The sequence below is a fragment of the Symphalangus syndactylus genome, chromosome 8 (genome assembly GCF_028878055.3).
Source record: "Symphalangus syndactylus isolate Jambi chromosome 8, NHGRI_mSymSyn1-v2.1_pri, whole genome shotgun sequence".
NCBI classification, from domain to species: domain Eukaryota; kingdom Metazoa; phylum Chordata; class Mammalia; order Primates; family Hylobatidae; genus Symphalangus; species Symphalangus syndactylus.
In genome coordinates, this window is record NC_072430.2 from 114,618,577 (window position 1) to 114,643,851 (window position 25,275).

At 37.4% G+C, this 25,275-nt stretch overlaps 1 protein-coding gene across 1 annotated transcript in view; it reads right to left on the reverse strand.

Moving 5' to 3' along the window:
• The window catches only part of KANSL1L (KAT8 regulatory NSL complex subunit 1 like), a 157,646-nt gene that overhangs the window by 46,920 nt on the left and 85,451 nt on the right, over window positions 1-25,275 (reverse strand). Inside the window, 1 exon segment of the mRNA XM_055290472.2 lies at window positions 9,703-9,907. Coding sequence (XP_055146447.1) covers window positions 9,703-9,907 — 205 coding nt within the window.

Here is a 25,275-nt window from a genome sequence, read left to right on the forward strand (position 1 = left end):
TCCTAAATTAAATCCTACGCTGTGTCACTTTAATAAATTAAACAGAAAAACACTGTGCTAGTTCTAGGATTAAGTCTTAAGAAGAACTGCTAGCTTCTATATTTGCATTTTTGGGAGGCACAGAGAGTGAAGGAAGCCCAGCTATTCCAGCCCATCCAAGCATCCAGATGGCTAACCCCAGTCACAATCTTACTACAACTGTAGGAGAGACCTTAGGCAAGGCTGAAGAATAACTACTTAGGTAATCCACAGAATCATGAAAGATAATAGAAAATGGTTTTAAATCACTATGTTTGGGGATAGTTTGTTATGCAACAATAGATGGCCAAAACAACAGGGATAGGCTACTCTGAATGTGCAGCATGGGGCACATGCCCACTTCTATGGCAAAGATATACAGCATAATGAATTTTTACATAGGTATATGCCCTGGTAACCACCACCAAGGGTATGACACATTTCCAACTCAAAAACCTAGATTGTGCCCTTTCCTGGTCAACTTCTACACTCTCCCCTTCGTTCCACTGAAGTAACTACAGTTCTCATTTCTATCATCACTGTAAGTTTTATTTGTATTTATCAGAGTACTTTTTTTTTTTTTTTTTTGAGACAGGGTCCGACTCTGTCACCCAGACTGGAGTGCAGTGGCACAGATACGGTTCACTGCAGCCTCAACTTCCTTCAAGCAAGCCTCCTGCCTCAGCCTCCTGTGTGGCTGGGACCACAGGTCCTCACCACCACACCTGGCTAATTTTTTTCTTTTTTTTTTTTGTAGAGACAAGGTGTCACTTTGTTGCCTAGGGTGGTCTTGAACTCCTGGGCTCAAGTGATCCTCCCCCATCAGCCTTCCCAAAGTGTTGGGATTACAGGCATCGGCCACCACACCAGGCCTGTTCTCTCTTCTTTCACTCAACATATTGTCTGGGAGATACATCTTTGTTGTTTTATCAGTAGTCCATCCTTTTTATTGCTGTATAAATATACCACAATTCTGCTGGTGGGCATTTAGATTACTTTGTGTTTGGGGCTTTAATGAGTAAAGCTGTTTGAGCCCTGTGATGGTTAATTTTATGCGTCAGGTTGACTAGGTGAATGGATGCCCAGAAAGCTGGTAAAACACTATTTCTAGGTGTGTCTGTGAGGGTGTTTTCAAAATAGATTAACATTTGAATCAGTAGACTGAGTAGAGAAGATCACCCTCACCTAATCTGATGATAGCACGAATAAAACAAAAAGGCAGAGGAAGGGCAAATTCCCTTTCTTCTTAAGCTGGGACATTCATCTTCTCTGGCCTTCAGTCAGACATCAGTGCTCCTGGATCTCTGGCCTTTAGACTCCAGGACTTAATACCAGGCATCCTCCTCCCCCTGGTTCTAGGGCTCCAGCCTTGGACTGAATTACACCACTGGTTTTCCTAGTTCTCCAGCTGGCAGACAGCATATTATGAAACTTCTTGGTCTCCATAATCATGTGAGCCAATTCCCATAATAAATCTTCTCTTATATATCTATATATATTCTATTGCTCTCTTTCTCTGGAGAGCCTTTGTATGTATATTATTCATTATTCCTGGATGAGTTCCTAAGAGTGGAATTGCTGGATTATAAGAATAGATGTATGTTAGTCTGGGTGCAGTGGTACATGCCTGTAATCCCATCACTTTGAGAGGCCAAGGTGGGCAGATACTTGAGCTCAGAAGTTCGAGACCAGCCTGGGCAATATGACAAAACCCCATCTCTGCAAAAAATATAAAGGAAAAATTGGCCAGGCGTGGTGGCATGTGCCAGTCATCTCAGCTACTCCGGAGGCTGATGTGGGAGGATTGTTTGAGAGCTTGAGCCCTGGAGGTTGAGGCTGCAGTGAGCTGAGATCACTTCACTGCACTGCACTCCAGCCTGGGTGACAGAGTGAGACCCTGTCTCAAAAAAAAAAAAAAAAAAAAAATTGATGTAGTATTAATTGCATTTCCTTGATAAGCAATGATTTTAAATACATTTTCATTTGTTTATTGGCCATTTGGATATCCTCTTTTATAAAAGATCTGTTCAAGTCTCATGCATATTTTTATTTTATTTTATTTTTATTTATTTATTTAGAGATGGCGTCTTGCTCTGTTGCCCAGGCTAGAGTGCAGTGGCACAATCTCAGCTCACTGCAACCTCTGCTTCCTGGGTTCAAGCAATTTTCCTGCCTCAGCCTCCCAAGTAGCTGGGATTACAGGCGCCCGCCACCACACCTGGCTAATTTTTGTATTTTTAGTAGAGATAGGGTTTCACCATGTTGGCCAGGCTGGTCTCAAACTCCTGACCTCGTGATCCACCCGCCTCAGACTCCCAAAGCGCTGGGATTACAGGCCTGAGCCACTGCACCCGGCTGCATATTTTTTATTTAAAAAACTTTTTATTGTGGTAAAATACATGCAACAAAAGTTACCACTTTACTATTTTAAAGTATGTAACTGTACTTATGCCTATTTTTAATTAGGTTATCTTTTTTTCTTGTTTTTTTAGCCATTTAAAAATATATACATATATTCAGGATATAAAATCTTTGTTGAATATATACACACCCACACACACACAGAATGCAAATGTCTTCACTCAGTGTGTTCTCTATTGTCTTAATGCTGTCTTTGATGAAAATTAGTTCATAATTAACAAAGCCCAAATTAGCAATATTTTCTGATTAGTGATATTTGTATCCTGTTTAAGAAGTCAGCCACCCCGAGGACATGAAGACATTCTCCTGTGTTTTCTTCTAGAAGTTTATTGTTTTCCTTTCACATTTAGGTCTGATTTACCTTCCTTTTTACTGGCGGGTAATAAGTGTTTGCAACTGAGTTGTTTTATCAGTGCATTTCCTGCCTGTAAAATTTTGGGGGTCTGACAACCTTTTTCATTTTGTCTCGTCTTTGCCCCTTCTGGTTTAAGCTGGTAGTGTTGCTTCAGGTATAAAATTCTCAAAATCTTTGTGGGATTCTCACATATGTCAAGGGAATCCATGTCATTAAGACAGGAGTGTTCTCTCAAAATTCTTTCTGGATAACCCTATCTCTGTTCCTGGCTTCTGCTTAGATGACTGATTGGATCCATGAGTTATATGCCTAACCTTCCCAGCAAAAGTTTGTCTCTGCTCTGTGTAATCCCCAGAGCAAGCTACATCACTTTTTGTAATAGCCTGAGAATTTTCCAAATCATCAAGCTCTGGTTGCTTTTAACCTAACAGCTCCTTACTCACTTCATCTCTTTCCTCTCATATTCTACTATAAGAAATAAGGAGAAACCAGATAACAAATTCCACACTTCACTTGGAAATTTCCTCAGCCAGCTAAATATCCAAGTTCATTGCTTAAAAGTTCTATTTTCCACCTCACAGTAGAATATAATTCAGCCAAGTTTTCTGACACTTTATAACAAGGATAGCCTTCCCTCCAGTTTCTAATAACGTGTCCCCCATTTCCTTCTGAAACTTCACCAAAGGCACCTTTAACATTCATGTTTCTAGCAAATTCTGTTCACGATGATACACATATTCTCTAAGATAACAGCAGCTTTGTCTTTCATTTTCCTCATTTCCTTCTGAGCTCTCACAAAACCTAGGCTTTTCCCTATCATGCACCTTAAAATTCTTCCAGCCTTTGCTCATTACCCAGTTCCAAAGCCACTTCCACCATTAAGTATTTGTTACATCAGCACCTTACTTCCTGGCACCAAACTCTGTATAAGCTTCCTAGGGCTGCCATAATAAATTACCATAAGACAAGTGATTTAAAGCAACAGAAATTAATTCTCTCATAGTTGTGAAGGACAAGTCTGAAATTGATGTGTTGGCAGGGCTACACTCCCTCTGATGGCTCTAGGGGAGAATCCTTCCTTGACTCATTCGGTTTCTGTGGCTCCTGGCATTTTTTTTTTTAATTAAATTTAAATTTTACTTTTTCTGCCAACATCGTGATTTTAATTTATTTATTTATTGCCCCTGACATTCTTTTTTTTTTTTTTTTTTTTTTGGAGACAGAGTCTCACTCTGTCACCCAGGCTGGAGTGCAGTGGTAGGATCCCTGCTCACGGTAACCTCTGCTTTCCGGGTTCAAGCAATTCTCCTGTCTCAGCCTCTGAGTAGCTGGGATTACAGGCACCTACCACCACACCCGGCTAACTTTTGTATTTTTAGTAGAGACAGGGTTTCACCATGTAGGTCAGGCTGGTTTGGAACTCCTGACCTCAAATGAGCCGCCTGCCTCAGCCTCCCAAAGTGCTGAGATTACAGGCGTGAGCCACTGTGCCTGCTTGGCCCCTGACGTTCTTTAACTTGTGGAAGCATAACTCAAATCTCTGCCTTCATCTTCATATAGCCTTCTCTGTGTCTCAAATCTCTTTCTCCGTTCTTTTTTTTTTTTTTTTTTTGAGATGAAGTCTCAATCTGTCACCCACGCTGGAGTGCAGTTGCGCGATCTCTGCTCACGGCAAGCTCCGCCTCCCGGGTTCACGCCATTCTCCTGCCTCAGCCCCCCGAGTAGCTGGTACTACAGGTGCCTGCCACAACGCCCGGCTAATTTTTTGTATTTTTTAGTAGAGATGGGGTTTCACCGTGTTAGCCAGGATGGTCTGGATCGCCTGACCTCATGATCCGCCCGCCTCGGCCTCCCAAAGTGCTGGGATTACAGGCGTGAGCCACTGTGCCCGGCCCTCTCCTTTCTCTTGTAAGGACAACAATAACTGGATTTAGGACCCACTCTAAATTCAAAATGATCTCATCTCAAGATCCTTAATTGCAACTACAAAGACCTTACTAACAAAAATGTCCACTGTATTAGTTTGCTAGGTGTGTCATAACAAAATGCCACAACTGAGGGGCTGAAGTAACAGTTCTGGAGGCTAGAAGTCAAATCAAGATGTCAGCAGGATTGGTTTCTTTTGAGGACTAAGAGGAAGACTCTGTTAGGCCTATCCTCTATCTTTTGGTGTTTGCTCTGTTATATGTATATGTTATATGTATTTTACCACAATAAAATTTTTTTTAAATAAAAAATATGTAGCCAGACGCAGTGGCTCATGCCTGTAATCCCAGCACTTTGGGAGGCCGAGGTGGGTGGATCACGAGGTCAGGAGTTTGAGACCAGCCTGGCCAACATGGTGAAACCCCATCTCTACGAAAAATACAAAAATTAGCCAGGTGTGGTGGCGGGCGCCTGTAATCCCAGCTACTTGGGAGGCTGAGGCAGGAAAATTGCTTGAACCCGGGAGGTGGAGGTTGCAGTGAGCTGAGATTGTGCCACTGCACTCCAGCCTGGGCAACAGAGTAACACCAATCTTTGGTGTTCCTTGGCTTGTAGAAGTGTCATTCTGACCTCAACTTTCATGTTTATGTGGCATTCACCCTGTATGCATGCATCTGTGTCTAAATTCCCCCTTTTCATTTTTATTTTTTTAATTATTTATTTATTTAGAGACAGAGTCGCACTCTGTCACCCAGGCTGGAGTGCAGTGGCACGATCTCAGCTCGCTGCAACCTCCGCCTCTCAGGTTCAAGCGATTCTCATGCTTCAGCCTCCCAAGTCGCTGGGACTACAGGCACAAAGCACGATGCCTGGCTAATTTTTGTATTTTTTTAGTAGAGACGGGATTTCACCATGTTGGCCAGGCTGGTCTCAAACTCCTGACCTCAGGTGATCCACCTGCCTTGGCCTCCCAAAGTGTTGGGATTATAGGCATGAGCTGCCATGCCCGACCAAAATTACCCCTTTTTATAAGGACATCAGTCATATTGGATTAGGGCCCAACCTGATTACTTCATCTTAACTAATTACATCTTTAACGACCCAATTTCCAAATTAGGTCATATTCTGAGGTGCTAGCTGTTAGAACTTCAATATAAGAGTTCTTAGGGACACAGTTCAACCCATAACAGTTACATTCCTAGGAACCAGGAGTTAGGACATAGACATATCTTTCAGGGTGGTGGGGGGGGAGACACAATTCTGCCCACTACAGCATTTATTTTTGCTTTTCAATATTTTAAATAGTTCACTCCCCTCTCTTTTTGGTTGCACATGGCTGGTACCATTCCAGAAGGGAAGTTTATTATATACAATGGATGCCTTAGCCACTTTACCCTTAATATTTCAATGTGTATTTCATAGAATATTTTCTTACATAACTGCAAAAACAATAATATTCAGGGAATTCAACATTAATAAAATATTTTGTCTAATCTACCATCAATAGTCTAGTTTCCTCAATTGTCCCAATAATTTTTTTTCCCTTGAAAAGAATTCTGCTCTAGATCATATATTCATTTAGTTGTCATGTATCTTTTTAGTGTCTCTTTCAATCTAGAACAAGTCCTTAGCCTTTCTTGGCTTTCATGACATTGACATTTTTAAAAGAATACTGGCCAGTTGTTGTTTTTTAATACTATATGTCTGACTTTGGCTTTGTCTGATATTTACTCATGATTAAATTCAGGTTATACATTTCTAGTCAGAATACTACACAGTGTTATCCTCCCTCACAGGTGACAGTAGTTTTGATCACTCAGGCAAAGTATTGTTTGTTTCTATATATATAGTTACTATATGCCCCCTGGCAACTGGCAGGAGGCACTTTAAGACAGCAGTCCCCAACCTTTTTGGCAACAGGGACCAGTTTCATGTAAAGCAATTTTTCCACAGACAGGAGACTGGGGGTGTAGGAGATGGGGAGATGGTTTCAGGATGAAACTGTTCCACTTCAAATCATCAGGCTTTAGATTCTCATAAGGAGCACACAACCTACATCCCTCAGATGCATAGTTCACAATAAGGTTTGAGTTCCCGTGAGTTCCCGCCACTGATCTGACAGGAGGCAGAGCTCAGGCGGTAATGCTCGCTCAGCTGCTGCTCACCTCCTGCTCTGTGACCTATTTCTAACATGCCACGGACCAGTACTGGTCTGTGACCAGGGGACTGGAGACCCCTGCTTTAAGATCATGCAAATATCTTGTTCCTCATCAAACCTCTCCACAATCCTGACCCCAGATTTATACCCATTAATGATTCTTGTCCAATCAATCTTTACTATGATGTTTGCAAAATGATTCCCTAATTTGACTGTTTATTCCACATTTATTAATCAGCATCCTAGCATATGGAAAAGTTTTCCTTTTCACCAATTTATCTATCATCAGTATGGACTCATGAGTTCCTATTTTTTCAATGGTTCAATATTGTCCTTATTTATTTTAATGCCAAATAGTCCTAGATTTGGCCAGTAGGGGCCTCTTCAAGCTAGCTTCTGTGTTCTTTCAACATGCCTCTATCATTTTTTTAAACAATTCCTTGCTTTCTGTTAACATTACGATGTTCCAGGATAATCATACCTTTTCTTCCCCAGCCCTGGAGACCAGCCATTTCTCCAGAAATCCCCGATTCCTTTTAGTAGGAAATGGTATTAGAAAACAAAATATGAGTTCCAGACATGCTGATTACTTATCAGGATAAATCTGAGTCTACATCTGTGCTGTCCAATTTGGTAGCCATTACTCACATGTGGCTACTTAAATTAAAATTAAAAACAAAATAAATTAAATATTCAGGATGGGCACAGTAGCTCACACCTGTAATCCCAGCACTTTGGGAGGCTAAGGCAGGAGGATCACTTGAGCCCAGGAGTTCAAGACCAGCTTGGGCAACATAGCGAGACTTCTAAAAAAACAACAAAAAAAAAGAAACTCAGTTCCTCAATTACATAAGCCATGTTTCATGTGCTCAATAGCTACATGTGTCTAGGAGCTACCATATTGGACAGTATAGATTTATAGAGCATTTGAATCATTACAGAAAGTTCTATGGTTCTCAAGACTTTCCATAAAGAAAAAAAAGAAAGTTCTATGGGATATGGAATATCACTATTCTAGACCACTGCAGTAGGCAAATCTAGGAAACACACACACACACACACACACACACACACACAGAGTTCCAATTCTCTATTCCCTTTTAAATATTTTCCTATGTTCCACTTCATTAATTCTTTAACACATTAAACAATTATTTATTGAGCACATTCTATCAGACAGGTACTCTTCAAGGCCCTGTAGATCTGGAAATAAAAAGATACAGCCCCTATTATCTAAAAACATACCATACTTTTTTCTGAAAAGTCAGAAAAGAAATGATTATAAAATAGTATAATAAATTCCAACTTAGCAAGGTTAAAACAGGGTGCTATAACAATACATATACCATTCTGGGCATGTCAAGGAAGGCTTCCTGAGAGAAATGACATTTAAATTAAGTTTAGAAAGGTAAATAATTATTGGGCTGACAATATGGGAGATAGGCTGAGGGTAACAGAATTTGCTATTCTCCATCACTTTTTTCATCTTTGTTCCACTTATTCACTTAAAATCCTTTCTTTCTCTTCACCACAACCTTCAAAACTCTGCTTATCTTTCAAAACCCATCTTTTCTATATATTTCCTAATACCTCTAACCTTACAAACCCTGAAATATACTGTCTTTACTGATTTCAGGCCCACAAAAGGTTTGGTTTATTTTTGTTGCTATAAATGTTTATAAAAAGAACATGGGCTTTGAAATCAGATTTACTGCCTCAGCCTCCCTAGTGGATGGGATTACAGGCACCTGCCACCACGCTGGGCAAATTTTTGTATTTTTCACGCTGGGCTAATTTTTGTATTTTTAGTAGAGACGGGGTTTTGCCATGTTGGCCAGGCCAGTCTCGAACTCTTGACCTCAAGTGATCCCTCTGCCTTGGCCTCCCAAAGTACTGGGATTACAGGCGTAAGCCACCGCGCCCGGCAGGAAAAGTCTTTTAATGAAAGCTAATTTGTCAGAATCCACATTCCTATTTATAACTGGACCCCAGTAAAAGAGCTTAAAATTGGTTCCTAATAAAACAAAGCATCTTTATTTTAATAAACATATTTAAATAGATAACGTAATGATAATCAGAAACAATATTAAATAGTAGTATCAATAATTTCTTTCCTTTGATATATTAAGAAATCTAACATAATTGTCGGGGAAGCATATCCAGCAAGAAGTAGAGATAACTTATTTTGCTTTTCATCACAGCTGGTTTAAAAGTACACTAAAGGAAGTATACCCATTATTTTGTTCACACATGAAAAATATGTTTTACAAAATGAATGTTTCTAATGAAGTATACTTAATTTGTAAAAATTGTAAGCATGGGCATCTAAAATTGTATTGCTTATGTTCTAGAAGAAGGAAAAGGAGCACTCAACAAGATTAATAAATATCAAACCTAAAAAGGAAAGCAATGTTACTTCTTCCAAAATAACTGACAGCTGTGCAGATTTTCTTCTTCTGAGCAAATATTTATGAGACAAATTTGTAGTACATTTGTGTTTACCCTCTTATCTTTGCCAGTACATTTTAAAAATCATCTTGACATTTCATTTTCTCTCAAATTAGTTTAGGCATAATAGATTTTTTTAAAAAACTGGGGATGTGAGAAGTTTCAGAGTACACTGCTTGCAATGTTTAAAAAATTACTAAAGTCCACTTTAATATTATTAATATCTACTATATCATTTATAAACTATATTTGTAAGTTTTCTACATGTAATTATTCAAAATAAGTGTTATTCTAAATAACAATCTACATCTTCTCATACACGAAATATGCTGATGGTGAATCTTTGATCATGTTTTCTTCCCAAAGGCAGCCTTACCTGTGGAGTCCAATAAAAAGTAGGGCTCAATCTGTAGAGTTTTCGTTTGTGGAAACTCTGAAGTGGCCTTGTTCGGGCTGATGTACTCATGAAAGTCAAGGATGAAGATTTCAATCTTGTCCTGTCTTTTCTCTTTTTCTTACTGTGCTTCTGGTTAAGTAACCAGCTACTGGAGGAAGACAGCTCATCTAAGTTCTCTGATGCACTGAAATGCCATGAAATAATTAGGGGGTGGGAAGGGAATAAAACAAAACAAAACAAACAAAAAAGACAAAGAAAACTAAATGTAAATTGCCTTGATCTATTGTGACAGAAGAATATTAATTTTAACCAATTTTGTGGTAACAACTGGTAAAATATTTTGTATTAATGGGAAATTACATATTCAAGTTGTGAAAACCATCTTTACATCTATTTTCTCCTGCAAAACAAATACACTATAAGTTAGGAAATGCTCATGAGTTTACTACTGTAATATAATTGCTCATTGTAAAACAATAATTCATGTCAATTACAGTATTTTAACTATTTACACAAAATTCTTTTTGTGTATGATGAAAATACATAGATTACAGGTTTTTAAAAGAGCTAAAGTCATCACTCCATTATTAGTTTTTTTTTTTTTTTTTTTTTTTTTGAGGTGGAGTCTCACTCAGCCGCCCAGGCTGGAGTGCAGTGGTGCGATCTCGGTTCACTGCAACCACCGTCTCCTGGTTTCAAGTGATTCTCCTGTCTCAGCCTCCCAAGTATCTAGGATTATAAGCATCTGCCATCATGCTTGCTACCTGCTAGTTTTTGTATTTCAGTAGAGATGGGGTTTCACCATGTTGGCCAGGCTGGTCTTGAACTCCTGACCTCAGGTGATCCACCCATCTTGGCCTCCCAAAGTGCTGGGATTACAGGCATGAGCCACTGCACCCAGCTATTAGTTGCTCTTATATAAGCACTACATATTAATAACATTTCAGTGAATTTTGAAACAGAGCTGTAACCCTACTATATTTTAGGATTTTTAAATTTCCAATGCTACAGAAACAACAACTATAAAATAATGAAATAGATCACCTAAGCTACACATGAAAAGAGCATAATTTTATATTTATTCTTTATATTATTTTTTAAAAATTATATTTAAATATTTCAAATATTTTACAATATCAGAACATCAGGAGGATGATAACCCTCGTTGCCACATAAATTTAACTTCATTTACACTATTGTATTATATATATTGTATATATACAATAATTAAGCTTTTCAGCCCTACAAGGTACCAATTTTAATCTTAGTTATGTAGACAAAAGCTAATCAATTTAGTATTCTAATATTAACAAATGAATCTGCTATTATGTGACACTGCTGTTCAATATATAAGTTCTAAATATGCTGTTTGGTTCAAGTAGAATTGGTGTTTACCAGTAAATATAAAATATGGTTTTTCTATAGCAGTATTGTTTTTGAATCATATTTATGGCTACTATAAAGTATTATATTAGCTTGTGGATAAAGTAAATAATTCAAGAATGCTTTACATAGTAATAAGAAACCAGAAATAAAGGTGTCTGAATGGCTTGTGTTGGTAAAACTAAATAGAATAATTAAATATGGCATTTGGTGACTATCATACATTCAACAAATACATAATTGCTTATGCACTACTGGCCAGACCAGTATAGAAAAAAAGAGTTGATGACAACTACCTCACTTTTAAAATATTAAGTCTCCAGAGAGCTCTAGCAAGAATGCTTTAAGTCTCGGTAAATAAAAGGTTCTAAAAATCTTTCATCATGTTGATGGCTAAGAAAGATTTAGGGTATAATGCTTCTCTCAAATTAACAGGTCCAATCTCACAGCTAGATTTTATTTTCTGTCATATCAAGGGGGAGTAGAAGGCATACAGGAGAGCCAATATGAAGTTAGGCACTGAACAGGCTAAGTGGCTAGCATAGAAGTGAGTCGAGGTCAAGAAGAAGACAGGTTTCAGTAGGTAGCTGGCATTAGAGGCAGTTAAGTTAGGAGAAGTAGGATCCAGGAAGTTAGGAGTAGATCCAGCACCAAAAGAGGTTCTTTGTCCAGCAAGTCAGAAGCACCTTTAGGCAGAACTTACACTGGCTCTTAAAAGACATTGCTCAAGGACGTGTCTAGGGAAAATTAAAAGCTTATTCCAGAGCCTGAGACCTACTTAACTAACTTTTACCACTATTTACAACTCCAGTTGTTAATGAGATGTTAGCTTTCCCCTGCCCACAGAAGGCTTAGCCCAAAGAATATGAGCCCTCATCTTATGAAATGAAAGGACACAACTTCTGAACTGGCTAGAGGCTAATAGGCTGGCTTAAAGATAATTGGAAAGCTTATCATTTGTGTCACTAAATGTTATACAGTCATGTGTCACTTAACAATGGGGATACCTTCTGAGAAATGCATCACTAGGTGATTTTTTATTTGTGTGAACACCATTGAGTGTACTTACACAAACCTAGATGGTAAAGCCTACTACACACCTAGGCTATATGGTATAGCCTCTTGCTCCTGGGCTACAAACCTGTAAAACATGTTACCATACTGAATGCTGTAGGCAACTGTAACATGGTAGACATGGTAAGTATTAGTGTATCTAAAACAGAAAAAGTAATGCATTGCTCTACAACATTATCATAGTTACCATGTCACTAGATAATATAAATTTTTCAGCTTCATTATAATCTTATGGGACCACTGTTGTATATGTGGTCCTTCGTTGACTAGAAACATCATTATGTGGTGCATTACAGTATATAATTTTTAAATTTCTAAGGGGGCTAACATATTACCAGAGAAAAAAAAGTTCAGTTTTATTCCTTTTCTTATGTTCCCAACTGCAGGCAATTTATCCTTAGATTCTAACACTTTCTAATTAATAAGAATTCTTGCAAAGTATCATCAACATCTATCCTCAAATAAATGAAGGAATGCATGGAAATTTAAAGATGTGAAATATGTTTATTTCACTACTAATCAATGTGCAAACTGCATATTCTTATCAAAGCTAATGTAGTACAAAATCATTTCCATAAATAATGGATGAAGGTTATTGTAAATGGTTATTGTAAACCACTGATAAATTCACTTATTTCGCACATTAACAATAATGAGACGGCCCAATGAATGAACCTCACTGAAAGCAAAACATGAGGAAAATCCTGAGAAAATTTTGAGGAAGACAACACAAGGCTGATCCTGTGCCTCTGTAATCTAATGCTTTTTCCCCAGGAGATGATGATTCAGGTAATTAAGTATTGACTAAAATAGGAACTTAATGGTATCTGTAAGACAAGGATATCATTAATAAATCAATATAAGACACCATCATCACACGACATTCTTTTTTTTTTAAAAAAAAAAATAAGGTTTATCTCTTTTTAAAAATCTTTCTTTCTTTCTTTTTTACAGACAGGGTTTCCTTCTGTTGCCCAGGCTGGAAGGCAGTAGTACAATTGTAGCTCACTGCAGCCTCAAATTCCTGGGCTCAAGGGATCCTCCGGCCTCAGTTTTCTGAGTAGCTAGGACTACAAATGTGCACCACAACGCCTGGCCAGATGACAGTCCTTAAAAAATTTTTTTAAAGTCATAATAAGAAGAGGAGAAGGTCCAGAAGAAAAAGAATATTTCAATAAATGATAAAGCTTAGTGTTCCCACTGAGATTAAAGTGTACCTATGAAACCCTAGAAACTGAGGATGCAATAGGCTACCATCAAATATTGTTGTAGAATAATTATCAAAATATAATTATCGGCTGGGCACAGTGGCTCACACCTGTAATCCCAGCACTTTGGGAGGCCAAGGTGGGCGGTTCACTTGAGGTCAGGAGTTCGAGACCAGCCTGGCCAACATAATTAAACCCCGTCTCTACTAAAAATACAAAAATTAGCCGGACCTGGTGGCCCATACCTATAATCCTAGCTACTCTGGAGGCTGAGGCAGGAGAATCGCTTGAACCTGGGAGGCAGAGGTTGCAGTAAGCTGAGATTGAGCCCCTGTAAGCCTGGGAAACAGAGTAAGACTCTGTCTCCAAAAAAAAAAAAAAATATATATATATATATATATATATAGTTATCATTGTACTTCTAAAAAAGCAAACTTACAAGTGGGAGAGAACCAGTTGAAGCAACACATTACTTTTTTTTTTTTTTTTAAGATTTCTAACTGGAAGCTGGAGAATAAAAAAAGTCTTCCAAATGATACAGTTTAGATCCTTTGGGTTGCAGGCATATAACATAACTTGTTCTGAAAAGGAATTAAATAATTGAAGATGGGGAAGTAGTGAAAGTGGGTTTCAGGCTTATACCTTTCTATATTTCCCTGGCCTCCTCCCTAATCCAAGCTATCTTGTACCAGGGTTACTCAGTAGCCTTGAAACTGGTCTCCCTCATCCACATTTTCCCTTCTAGTCCCTTCTATACCAATTATTTGGAAAGAACAATCTGATCCTGTCATACCTGCCCTGCCACCCTACAACATACATACACACACACACACACACACACACACACTGCTTAAAATCTTCCAACATCCTCCCATTGCTCTTGAAAGACTTAAATCCTTAATCTTTTAAAAGGCCCTGATAGGTCTGGCCTCTGCCATAGTTCTCTTGTCTCATCTTGCATGATGCTTTCCCTTGTTCTCTGTGTTCTGAGAAAGAAAACAAATTTTTAATCGGAGAAATGCAAGTCCCTTTAAATTACCAGGCCCAGAGAAGCATTAAAATGTGACACGGCATGCCTATAGTTCTGGCTACTCAGCAGGCTGAGGCAGGAGGATTTCTTGAGCCTAGGAGTCTGAATCTAGCCTGGGCAACAAAGTGAGACCGTCTCTACAAAAATAAAAAATTGTTTATACAAACAAAAATGTGACAGCAGTCATGTCTTGCTCCCCGCTTGAGCTAAATACTTAACTCTTGAAGCCACTTGCTATGTGGCCTATAGACTAACTGACACCAAGTAGCCAAAACATACTATACATTAGACACCTTACCAAACTATAGTTCAACAACATATAGCCAATCAGTAATCAATGTTACTTTTGTAAACCAGTAAGAATTCATGTCAAACATAAATTTGTATCAGCCCCTTTTGTGGGCTTAGATAAAGTCCCTTGTCCCTTTTTGCCTTTAAAAATCTGCTTGTGGCTGGGCACGGTGGCTCATGCCTGTAATCCCAGCCCTTTGGGAGGCTGAAGCAGGTGGATCACTTGAGGCCAGGAGTTTGAGACCAGCCTGGCCAACATGGTGAAACCGTCTGTACCAAAAATACAAAAATCAGCCAGGCGTGGTGGTGCACGCCTGTAGTCCCAGCTACTCGGGAGCCTGAGGCATGAGAATCCTGTGAACCAGGGAGGTGAAGGTTGCAGTGAGCCAAGACTGTGCCGCTGCACTCCAGCCTGGGCAACAGAGTAAGACTCTGTCTCAAAAAAACAAAACAAAACAAACAAACAAAAAAAACCTGCTTGTAGCAAAGGCCAAATAGAGCACTTCCCAATGTTTCTCAGGCTGCAGTCCTCAACCTTGACCCAAATAAAGTCTCTATATTCATTCTGCCTCATTTTCTTTCCTTAGGTTGACATTTCCAACCATACTGCTTCCTTTATAAATAATTCACACTTCATACTGTACAAGATCTACATGTTATTTTTGCTTCCTAGAATCTTCACACATCCTCTTCACTATATAATTTCCAATAATCATCTAACTCTCAGATCCAAAGTCAGTTCCTTGGGGAAGTTTTCTAGCTCCTGCATGATCTCCCTCCAAAGACTAGGTCAAATTCCCTGAGCTCTGAAAGGTGAACACTCACTGTTCACCTCTCCTTCCTAGCATTTCCATAGTGATAATTTTATATTTATTTGCATGATTATCTGATTAATCTGTCTTCCTCTCTAGACTGTCAGTAGTGCAGAGACTGTGTCTATTTTGTTTATCCTTGCATCAGAAATTCCTGATATTATGCCTTACATATAGCAGATACACAATGATTATTTGTTGAGGGAATGGAGAAATACTGTACATACATATATGTAGTCAGGTTTATCATTCCAGCCCTGGGTTTAGTAGAGCATATGCATAACACACACTACACCTAAATAATTAGTTTGGTGAATGAGTAAATGTTGAACATTTTAGTCTAAGAGCCAAAGAAGCTCTAAATAGAAGGCTACAAGACAACGTTAAAAAAAGATATATATTTTCACTGCCTTGAAGTTTCCTTCTAAATCTGACTCTTTGGTTTACAAAGTTAGGGTTTTTTGTTTTTCAGACAGAATCTCATTCTGTCTCCCAGGCTGGGGTGCATCTGGTATGAACATAGCTCACTGCAGTGTCAACCTCCTTGGCTCAAGTGATGCTCCTGCCTCAGGCCTCTGAGTAGCTGGGACTACAGGTGCATGCCACCATGCCTGGCTAATTTTTTATGTTCCATAGAGACAGAGTCTTGTCAAATTTCTTGGATGGTTTGGAACTCCTGGGCTCAAGCGATCCTTCCGTCTCAGCCTCCCAAAGTGCATATTCCATTTTTGATGAAATACTATAATGCTGATAATTTGTAAGGATGCATTTACCATCCAATCAGAAAGATTACAACATGATAGATGACTGCTTTGGAAAATGCTGCTACTTAATGATGTGTGATAAAAATGCTTTTAGACATTTGGAATCTAAGACGTGTACTAAACTACATTCAGCACTCGATGTCAAGCACAGGAAAATTCAAAGATCTTCAGCATAGGAGTGTGAAAGATCCATATCCTTAAGATATCCTCAAAAGCCAGGAATTACTCACAGTAAGAAGGTCATAATTAAAGATTTCCGTTGTATACCAGGACAATGATGAACTGAAGAGCTATACTTTATGGAAAAATAGACCAATACCAGCACATGCTATGCTAATGGCCTCCATCTTTTCATATTACCACTTCATGGTGCATATGTCCTGCCCTTTGCTTTAAAATACACTATGGAGCCAAGGAAACTAAGTTCAAGGAACAGCAGCAAATAAGGACTTATTCAACATATAATTTAAAACTATGGTTTTTAGTCAGTGGTTTCTAACATTTCCCCCACATTCACACCATTCTCAAATTAAACTACTTAAGTAAAAGTAGAAATTAACTCTGAAGAATTATTTATGATAGTTTCCTAGGTGTCCCCGTCCATCCATACACCTATACACAAATACCCACACCCACTATACTGGGTTGAATAGTGTCTCCTCAAAGCTCATGTCTACCCAGAACCTCAGAATGTAACATTATTTGGAAATACTCGGCAAATGTGATTAGTTAAGATAAGGACACACTGGATGAGGATGAGCCCTAAATCAAATCAGTGATTTCCTTACAAGAAGAGACACACAAAGAAAGAATGCCACGTAAAGATAGAGGCAGAGGTTGGAGTGATATGTGTATGTCCTACAAGGAAAGTCAAGGAACTGCAGGCAACCACCAGAAGCTAGGAAGAGGCAAAGAAGGATTCCCTAGAACCTTCACAGGAAGTATGATCTTGACGCCTTAATTTTGAACTTCTAGCCTCCAGAACTGTGTAATAAGAAACACCTGTTATTTTAAGCCACACAATTAGTGGCTTAAAATACAGCGGCCCTAGGAAACTAATATATCCATAAACATATGCAACTAAGAATCATAGTTATCGCATGACTTGTAATCTCTATTTCAAGTTTCTCCTTTTCCAGTTGGAAGTCCTTTGATGAATTCAACCTATTGTAACTAAGGTAGGCAGCAACCTTTTCCATACTTTACCTGCTACGCAAAGTCCTGTCAATATCTGAATTTATTACCTCCTTTATCCTTGATAGTACTGGGAGATATGAATGTATCACATATTCAGATAACCCAATGGCATTTAGGATGGCAGTAATCAAATTTGGGCGGATCACGAGGTTAGGAGATCAAGACGATCCTGGCTAATACGGTGAGACTCCATCTCAAAAAAAAAAAAAATCTCAAAAAACAACATCTCAAAAAAAAAAATCTCGAAAAACAACAACTCAAAAAAAAAAAAAACAAACAAAACGTAAGAAACTAATAAAAAATAAGAATAGGAGGATTACTTATCCTCCAATTGGCAAAAGTAAATACCTCTCTCAAATGATCAAATAGATCAAGATCTGGCATTGCCTGGTATAGAGAAAACAGTTCCTAGACCATTTCCCTTACTCTGGGTAATAAGTAGAGAAACTCTACCTCTTACTCAAAAATGGAAGTCTCTTCAACTCTAACAATAAGAAAATGTGTTGTAGTACACTGTAAAATGACATTCTTTATAAACAAGATGTAGTATCTAAAAAAATTAAGGCTGGGCACAGTGGCTCATGCCTGTAATCCCAGCACTTTGGGAGGCTGACATGAGCAGATCGCCTGAGGTCAAGAGTTCGAGACCAGCCTGGCCAGCATGGCGAAACCCCATCTCTACTAAAAATACAAAAATTTGCCAGGTATGATGGCGGGCACCTGTAATCCTAGCTGTTCAGGAGGCTGAAGCAGGAAAATCGCTTGAACCCAGGAGATGGAGGTTGCAGTGAGCCGAGATCGCACCACTACACTCCAGTCTGGGCAACAAGAGCGAGACTCCGTCTTAAAAAGAAAAATTAAGATTCATCTTATTGTAGGTACTGAAGTGGGAAATAACTATTTTAAGTATAAAAAGCTTCAGATATAATATTAACTGAAAAAAGATATAAAATTACTTCTAATAGAGCTCAACTATGAAAAGACTATATTAAAAAGATGGCAAGAAAATATACTCTGAGCAATATAGTGATTTCTTTTCTTTTTTTTTTCTCTTTTTTGAGACACAGTCTCACTTTGTCACCAGGCTGGAGTGCAGTGGCAGGATCTTGGCTCACTGCAACCTCCACCTCCCAGGATCAAGCAATTCTCCTGCCTCAGCCTCCCAAGTAGCTGGGACTACAGGTATGTGCCACCACGCCCAGGTAATTTTTGTATTTTTTAGTAGAGACGGGGTTTCACCATGTTGGTCAGGATGGTCTCGATCTCTTGACCTCATGAGCCACCCGCCTCGGCCTCCCAAAGTGCTGGGATTACAGGCGTAAGCCACCACGCCCAGCCTTTTTTTTTCTCTTTTATTAGGATGTCTAATACATTTTGAAATGGCTACTGAAAATAAAAGAGACTTAGGAGACATAATAACCAAATGTAATTTATGGACTTTGGATACAGGTTTTAACAAATTAATCATAAAAAGATAATTTTGAGACAACTGCAGAAATTTGAATATGGATAGAGAATTTCAAGACTAACAAATTATGGTTAACAGTATTAAATGTGATAATAAAGTGGTAGGTATCTTAAAAGGCTTATCAATGAAATATAAAGAACTATTTACAGTTAAAATAACAATCACTAGAAACTGCTTTACAAATGCCTAGAAAAAGAAAGTGTGTCAGGAAAAGGAATAACAAAAGAATTAGCAAAATTTTGAGAACTGTTAAAGCTGAGAATATGTGGGTTCACTTTACTATGCTTTCTATATTTCTGAAGTTTTCCACAATAAAAGTAGAGGGGGAAAAGACCAATTATTATAGAACTGTCATTCTTATCTCTGGCTCTTAACTTAAAGTGGGACTTTTTAACACATAAAGGCAAAGAGACGAGGAAACCAATATGATAGCCATACTTTTCTACCTGATAATTGAGACATAAAGTTTGTCAAATATTTGTCTGATCTGAGACACTTACAGATAATTTCTATTCTCTATTTTAAGGAAAACAAAAATACAAAAAAACTTGAATAAAAGCTGAAATATTTTTCAAAATCCCATCTTCTCAACAGAAATATAGTTTTCATTTATACCCTTCACATCTTTTTTCTATAAAATCATACTGTACTATAATTTTAATGTCATTTTTCCACTTAATATTTCAATATAAGCATGTTTCCATATGATTATATACTTTCTACATACATAATTTTGTATAGTTACATATTAGATCTTGTACCACAATTTATTAATATATTCACTTATATAATATTAGGTTTTAGGCTTAGAGTTATAAAGGAAAAAGTAAACTATGTATATAATATTTATTATAATTAAATATTTAATAATTATTATATATAATATTGTCATTCACAGGAATCCAAAATTATACTGAAAACATCAACTTAGAATATGCTTGTAACAAACAATGTTTTCTCATTATTGAGAAGTGACTATTGAAAATATTGAGGGTAAAAAATTTACTTTTTATGTGATTAGTTTGCCAGCCTAACTGTAGTTTTTCAATTATGATATCCAATTAAGAAAGGATAGTTGCATGTCACATGAGATAATTATCATTAGTAGAAATAAATAGCATGGCAATAATTCATTGGAATTTAATTTCATGTCATATTCTGGGACTCATTAAAGCAAAAACAAAACAAACAATGACAAAAATCTAGACACTATTTCAAGTAGGAATTCACTTTCTCAAAGATAATACCCCATGGGATAAACAAGGATTAATTTATAACATTTTATCTTCATTTTAGAGTATGCGATCTGAAAACCAAAAACTATCCCTATGATAATAAAATGTAATGCTTCATTTGTTTGAAGACTCAATCTTCTTAGTTGCACAGTTCCTGGTGAGTCATCTGAGACCATACTGCCAAGATTAATAAAGCTAAAAAAAAAAAACTCTGACACTTTTCTAGGAGATATTGTTATTAAATAAGAGATAGGAGTTAGTAATCAATAAATAGCAAGTGTGCAAACATGCCCTGGGAAATAATTAACCAGGTAAGTTTACTTTAAATGCACTGTGAGGACAGATCATTACAATTAATACTTAAAATTACGAAGAATTCATATTTAAGTATGAGTTAATACTTAAATACTTAAGAGAATTATATCAAACAAAAGTTCTATATGATCCACAAAAATTAGTATACAAACAGAATGAGGCTAACCTTTAAAAATTAAAAATTTAAATTTCTTCTAACTTAATTATATACAAAAATTATGATATAATGTGATATAAAGCTATAATAAGCATGCTTTATTAGAAGAACTGTAACTTTTCATTTATGAGATTCCTTATCTGGCAACATCAACTATATATATAGAATGTAGCTGAAATGTTTAAAAGGCCTTTAAATAACAAAAAGAGATCTCAGTAAGTTTATGCATGAAAGTTCACTCCTGTTCCTTTTTTTTTTTTTTTTTTTTTGAGACAGGGTGTTGCTCTGTCACCTAGGCTGGAGTGCAGTGGCACGGTCATGGCTCACTGCAGCCCTGACCACCTGGGACCAAGCAATCCTCCCACCTCAGCGTCCCAAGCAGCTGAGACTGCATGCATCAACACATCTGGTTCATTTTTTTTATTTTTGTAGAGATGGAGTCTTCCTATGTTGCCCAAGCTGGATTTGAACTGCTGGTGATCCTCCTGCATCAGCCTTTCAAATTATTGGAATTAACAGGCATGAGCCACCATGCCTGGCCATCCTCCTGTTATTTTTAAGAGAGGACTTCTCTCTTATAGATTTTTTTAAATATCTCTTATTACAGAGACATCTGTGTCATCTATCACATTGGTTATCTGATTTTCTAGTCCAGAGTCAAATTATGAAGAGAAGCAGAACTGCAAGAGACAGCCACGAAAGCAACAAATAGAATATCGATCTGACTACAGGGAAGAAAAAATATGTTAAGTACAAAATATTCCTTATGAATGCTGAGTATGGGCAAGAAATCATGAACAACATTTCATTCATTCAACAAATATTAATTCATGCCCATGATGTGACTCTCTGATCCAAGTACTAAGAAAAACAACAGTTCAGTAAGATAGACCAAAAAATTCTTACTCTCCTGAAGCTTATGTTCAAGTCCAGGAAAACAGACAATAAGCACGTAAAAAATTAACAAAATAACATCACATTTGTTACCTCATTTATCTTCACAACACAACCCAGAAAACAGGCTGTTCTCATTCTATCTGATTCAGATGCTGTGCAAGATCACAATACTACCAATTGGTCAATTTGGGATTGAACTGTGATCTAATTCCAAAGTAATATTCTTAACAATGAAAATTTTATTTATAACACTTGATCAAGGTTTAAAATTATACATTTGTGTGATCATTTAGGTGGTGTCATTTTTTTTCACAACCAGACTTTATATCACAAAGATAGAAATTCCATCTGGTTTTGTTCATTATCATATACCTGGTATCCAATCCAAATGCCTGGCACACAGAAGTCACTCAGTAGGTACTAGTTAATTATTCAGTGAATTGTTTTATAGATATACAGCTATTTATCTCAGTAACCCTTGAGAATGTGATCATGGTGATGAACCTGAGTTATCAAAAAAATTAAGTTCAGCTCTTCCCCATCTTACAAGATGGCAGGTGAAAAAGTTGAGAAGATGGATACTAAGGAGAAGAAGCCTGAAGGCAAGAAGGCTGACACTAGTGGCAAGGTGAAAAGGGGTAACTTCAAGCTAAAAATCCAAAGGCCGAAATCCTGTCATTGTCAGAAGAATTGGCGGATATTCCCGATCTGCTACGTATTCTAGGAAAGACATGCATAAAAGGAAATACTCACCCAATGAATCCAAGATAGAAAACAGAAAGGTTCTTGCAGCCATTAGAAAATCAGTTGGTGGTGACAAGAACAATGGTACCCAGGTGGTTAAACTTCACAAATTGCCTTGATATTATCTTAGGGAAGACGTGCCTTGAAAGCTGTTGAGCCACAGCAAATAACTGCAAGCCAGTTAGCATGTGAGAAAACTGCAAGCCGGCTCCCAGGAGCATGCTGATCATCCTCACTGGCCGCCACAGAGGCAAGATGGTGATTTTCCTGAAGCAGGTGGGCATTGGCTTGTTACTTGTAACTGGATCTCTGGTCCTCAATCGAGTTCCTCTATGAGGAACACACCAGAAATGTGCCATCACCACCTCCACAAAAATTGCTCTCAGCAATATGAAATCCTCAAACATCATACTGATGCTTACTTTAAGAAGCAGCAGCTGTGGAAGCCCAGACATCAGGGAGGTGGGGTTTTCAACACCAAAAAAGAGACATATGAAATTACAGAGTAGTGTAAGGTTGATCAGGAAGCTGTGGACTTGCAAATGTTACCAAAAATCAAAGCTATTCCTCAGTTCCAGGGCTACCTGCAATCTGTGTTTGCCCTGATGAATGGAATTTACCCTCACAAATGGGTGTCCTAAATTTCTTAAGCAGAATCTCATTAAATGACTGATACATTTTGGGGAGAAAATTAAGTTCAGTGCCACCCAAAAAAGGCAATGTGGAATACATTTTATTTAAACAATTCTTCCCAAAAGTTTAATTGAAAAAGTTTTTGGAACTTAAGTGGAATCCACAGTCCTCTTATTGTCATGGATACCTCTTCCCATATAGTTTCTAGGGTAGGGTTTAAAGTCACTAAGACACATTGAGTACAGTAATTTCTCTCTATTTACCAATTCTCTTGATTTAGGCTAACATAAAATTATTACATCCAAAAGAGTAAAACAGTGATGTTATAAAGACACATATTAGGTTGGATTGAAACCTTTATGTTTTTACTGTGTATTTGTTTGAAAAAATAGAATTCCTTAAAATATTTAAAATGGAAGAATATTAACACTAGTAACTACTTTAGAAAATATGTTCCATTAAATTTAAAATAAAGAAGTGAGGTGTAAAGAGATTAACACACCTGCCCAAGTCACAAAATGTCTAAAGCAAACAAAATATATAAAAGCTGTGTATTCTCATAACTACTTTGCCCTCAAGACACTAAATTATAAAAACACTATAATTGATTAAAAATGAAAAGTTAAAATCTTTTTGGGAAGAGGGGTGCAGGGGAGATTAAATGTCCCAAGATGGTCTTTTGAGGAGACAGATTTTTGTATGAGAATAAAACCCAAAGGTGTGTTTATGCTGATTTTTAGAGTACTTGATTTAGTTACAGAGTCCCAAAGGCAAGTAGACCAAAGGCAAGAAAGAAAACAACTTCCCAAGAGATGATGGAACAATTGTGCCTCACTGACTCCTAGTAACTGTATAATGAATGTCTTTAGTAACAGCTGGCCTACTGTGCCATCTACACAGTTGTGTGCAAAGGGATACCTACAAATGCCCTCAAATTCTTATCCTAATTCAGGCCACATTGAAGCGCTTTTTTTAAACAGTAAGAATAGCTGAATCAATGACTAGTATACTATCTAAGATAAGAAATAAATAAGACTATATCTAAAAGTTTAATATACTTTATGTCCTCACATTACAATATCAATGGCTAACATTATTAGGCTGTTTCTTATGTGCCACGTTTTGTTCTGAGTTTTTATAAATGCTATTTCATTTACTTCTCACACAACCATATACTGTCTCCCAATATCTGGTATGTTTACTGTAAGACATACATTTGAACTCTTTGTCAGTGATCTGTTGAGTAGCATACTACATTTTAACAGGCCCAACATTTACCCTTTAAGATAATATTATTGTAGAACTTGGATTAGAGGGGACACTGAGTGACTGTCAAATGTGGGTTAAGACTATAAATTTTTTGAAACAGAGAATATAAATATTTAGGCACCATAATAATTTTTAAAATCATGTAAAACAAAGTATATATTATCACAGTAAATTACCAAATGTCCTGCTTTGTTGTTTTTTGGGGGTTTTTGAGACAGGGTCTCACTCTGTCACCAAGGCTGGAGTGCAAGTGGCATGATCATGGCTCACTGCAGCCTCAACTGTCCTGGCTCAAGAGATCCTCCCACCTCAGCTTCCTGAATAGCTGGGACTACAGGTGTGTACCACCATGCCCAGCTAATTTTAAAAAATTTTTGTAGAGATGAGGTCTCACTATATTGTCCAGGCTGGTCTCAAACTCCTGGGCTCAAGCCATTCTCCTGCCTTAGCCTCCGAAAGTCTTGGGATTACAGGCATGAGCCACCATGCCCAGCCATGTTATTTTTAAATACATCTTTTTACCTATATCTATAAACATTCTACAACTTCCTATTATTATATTGCTACTATAATATGTAATGTTTGCATTAATTTACACATTTCAGCTCAGTGTGCACCTCAAAATTCACAACTAAATTTAAGAGTGCTTTTCAGGTCACAGAGGACAATTAACTGTAGCTATTGGTCCTTTCCTTTAGACATTTTTCATTGCCTTCTAAAAGTATGTAAGATGACTTTTACCAGGAAAGAATAGACATCTGAGATTAAGACAGATTTGACAGATAAAGGGTAAGGATTATAAACTCAACAACTAGATCAGTCCCCATCACCAAATTTTAAGGTAACATGAAATAAGATTTAATTCTTTGTTTCCATACCAACAAACTAAATATCACATTCCTGTGGGACTAGTCAAATTTTCTTCATAGGTTTAGGATGAATAATGTCATTTAAGTATTTTTTCAAAACTATGAAGGCAAATGTGACTTCCTATGTGACTATTTTCTATTTATCCTTTTTGAAGTATATAGTTTATATCCTATATTTCTTAACCTTTTAAAAAATATGAAATATA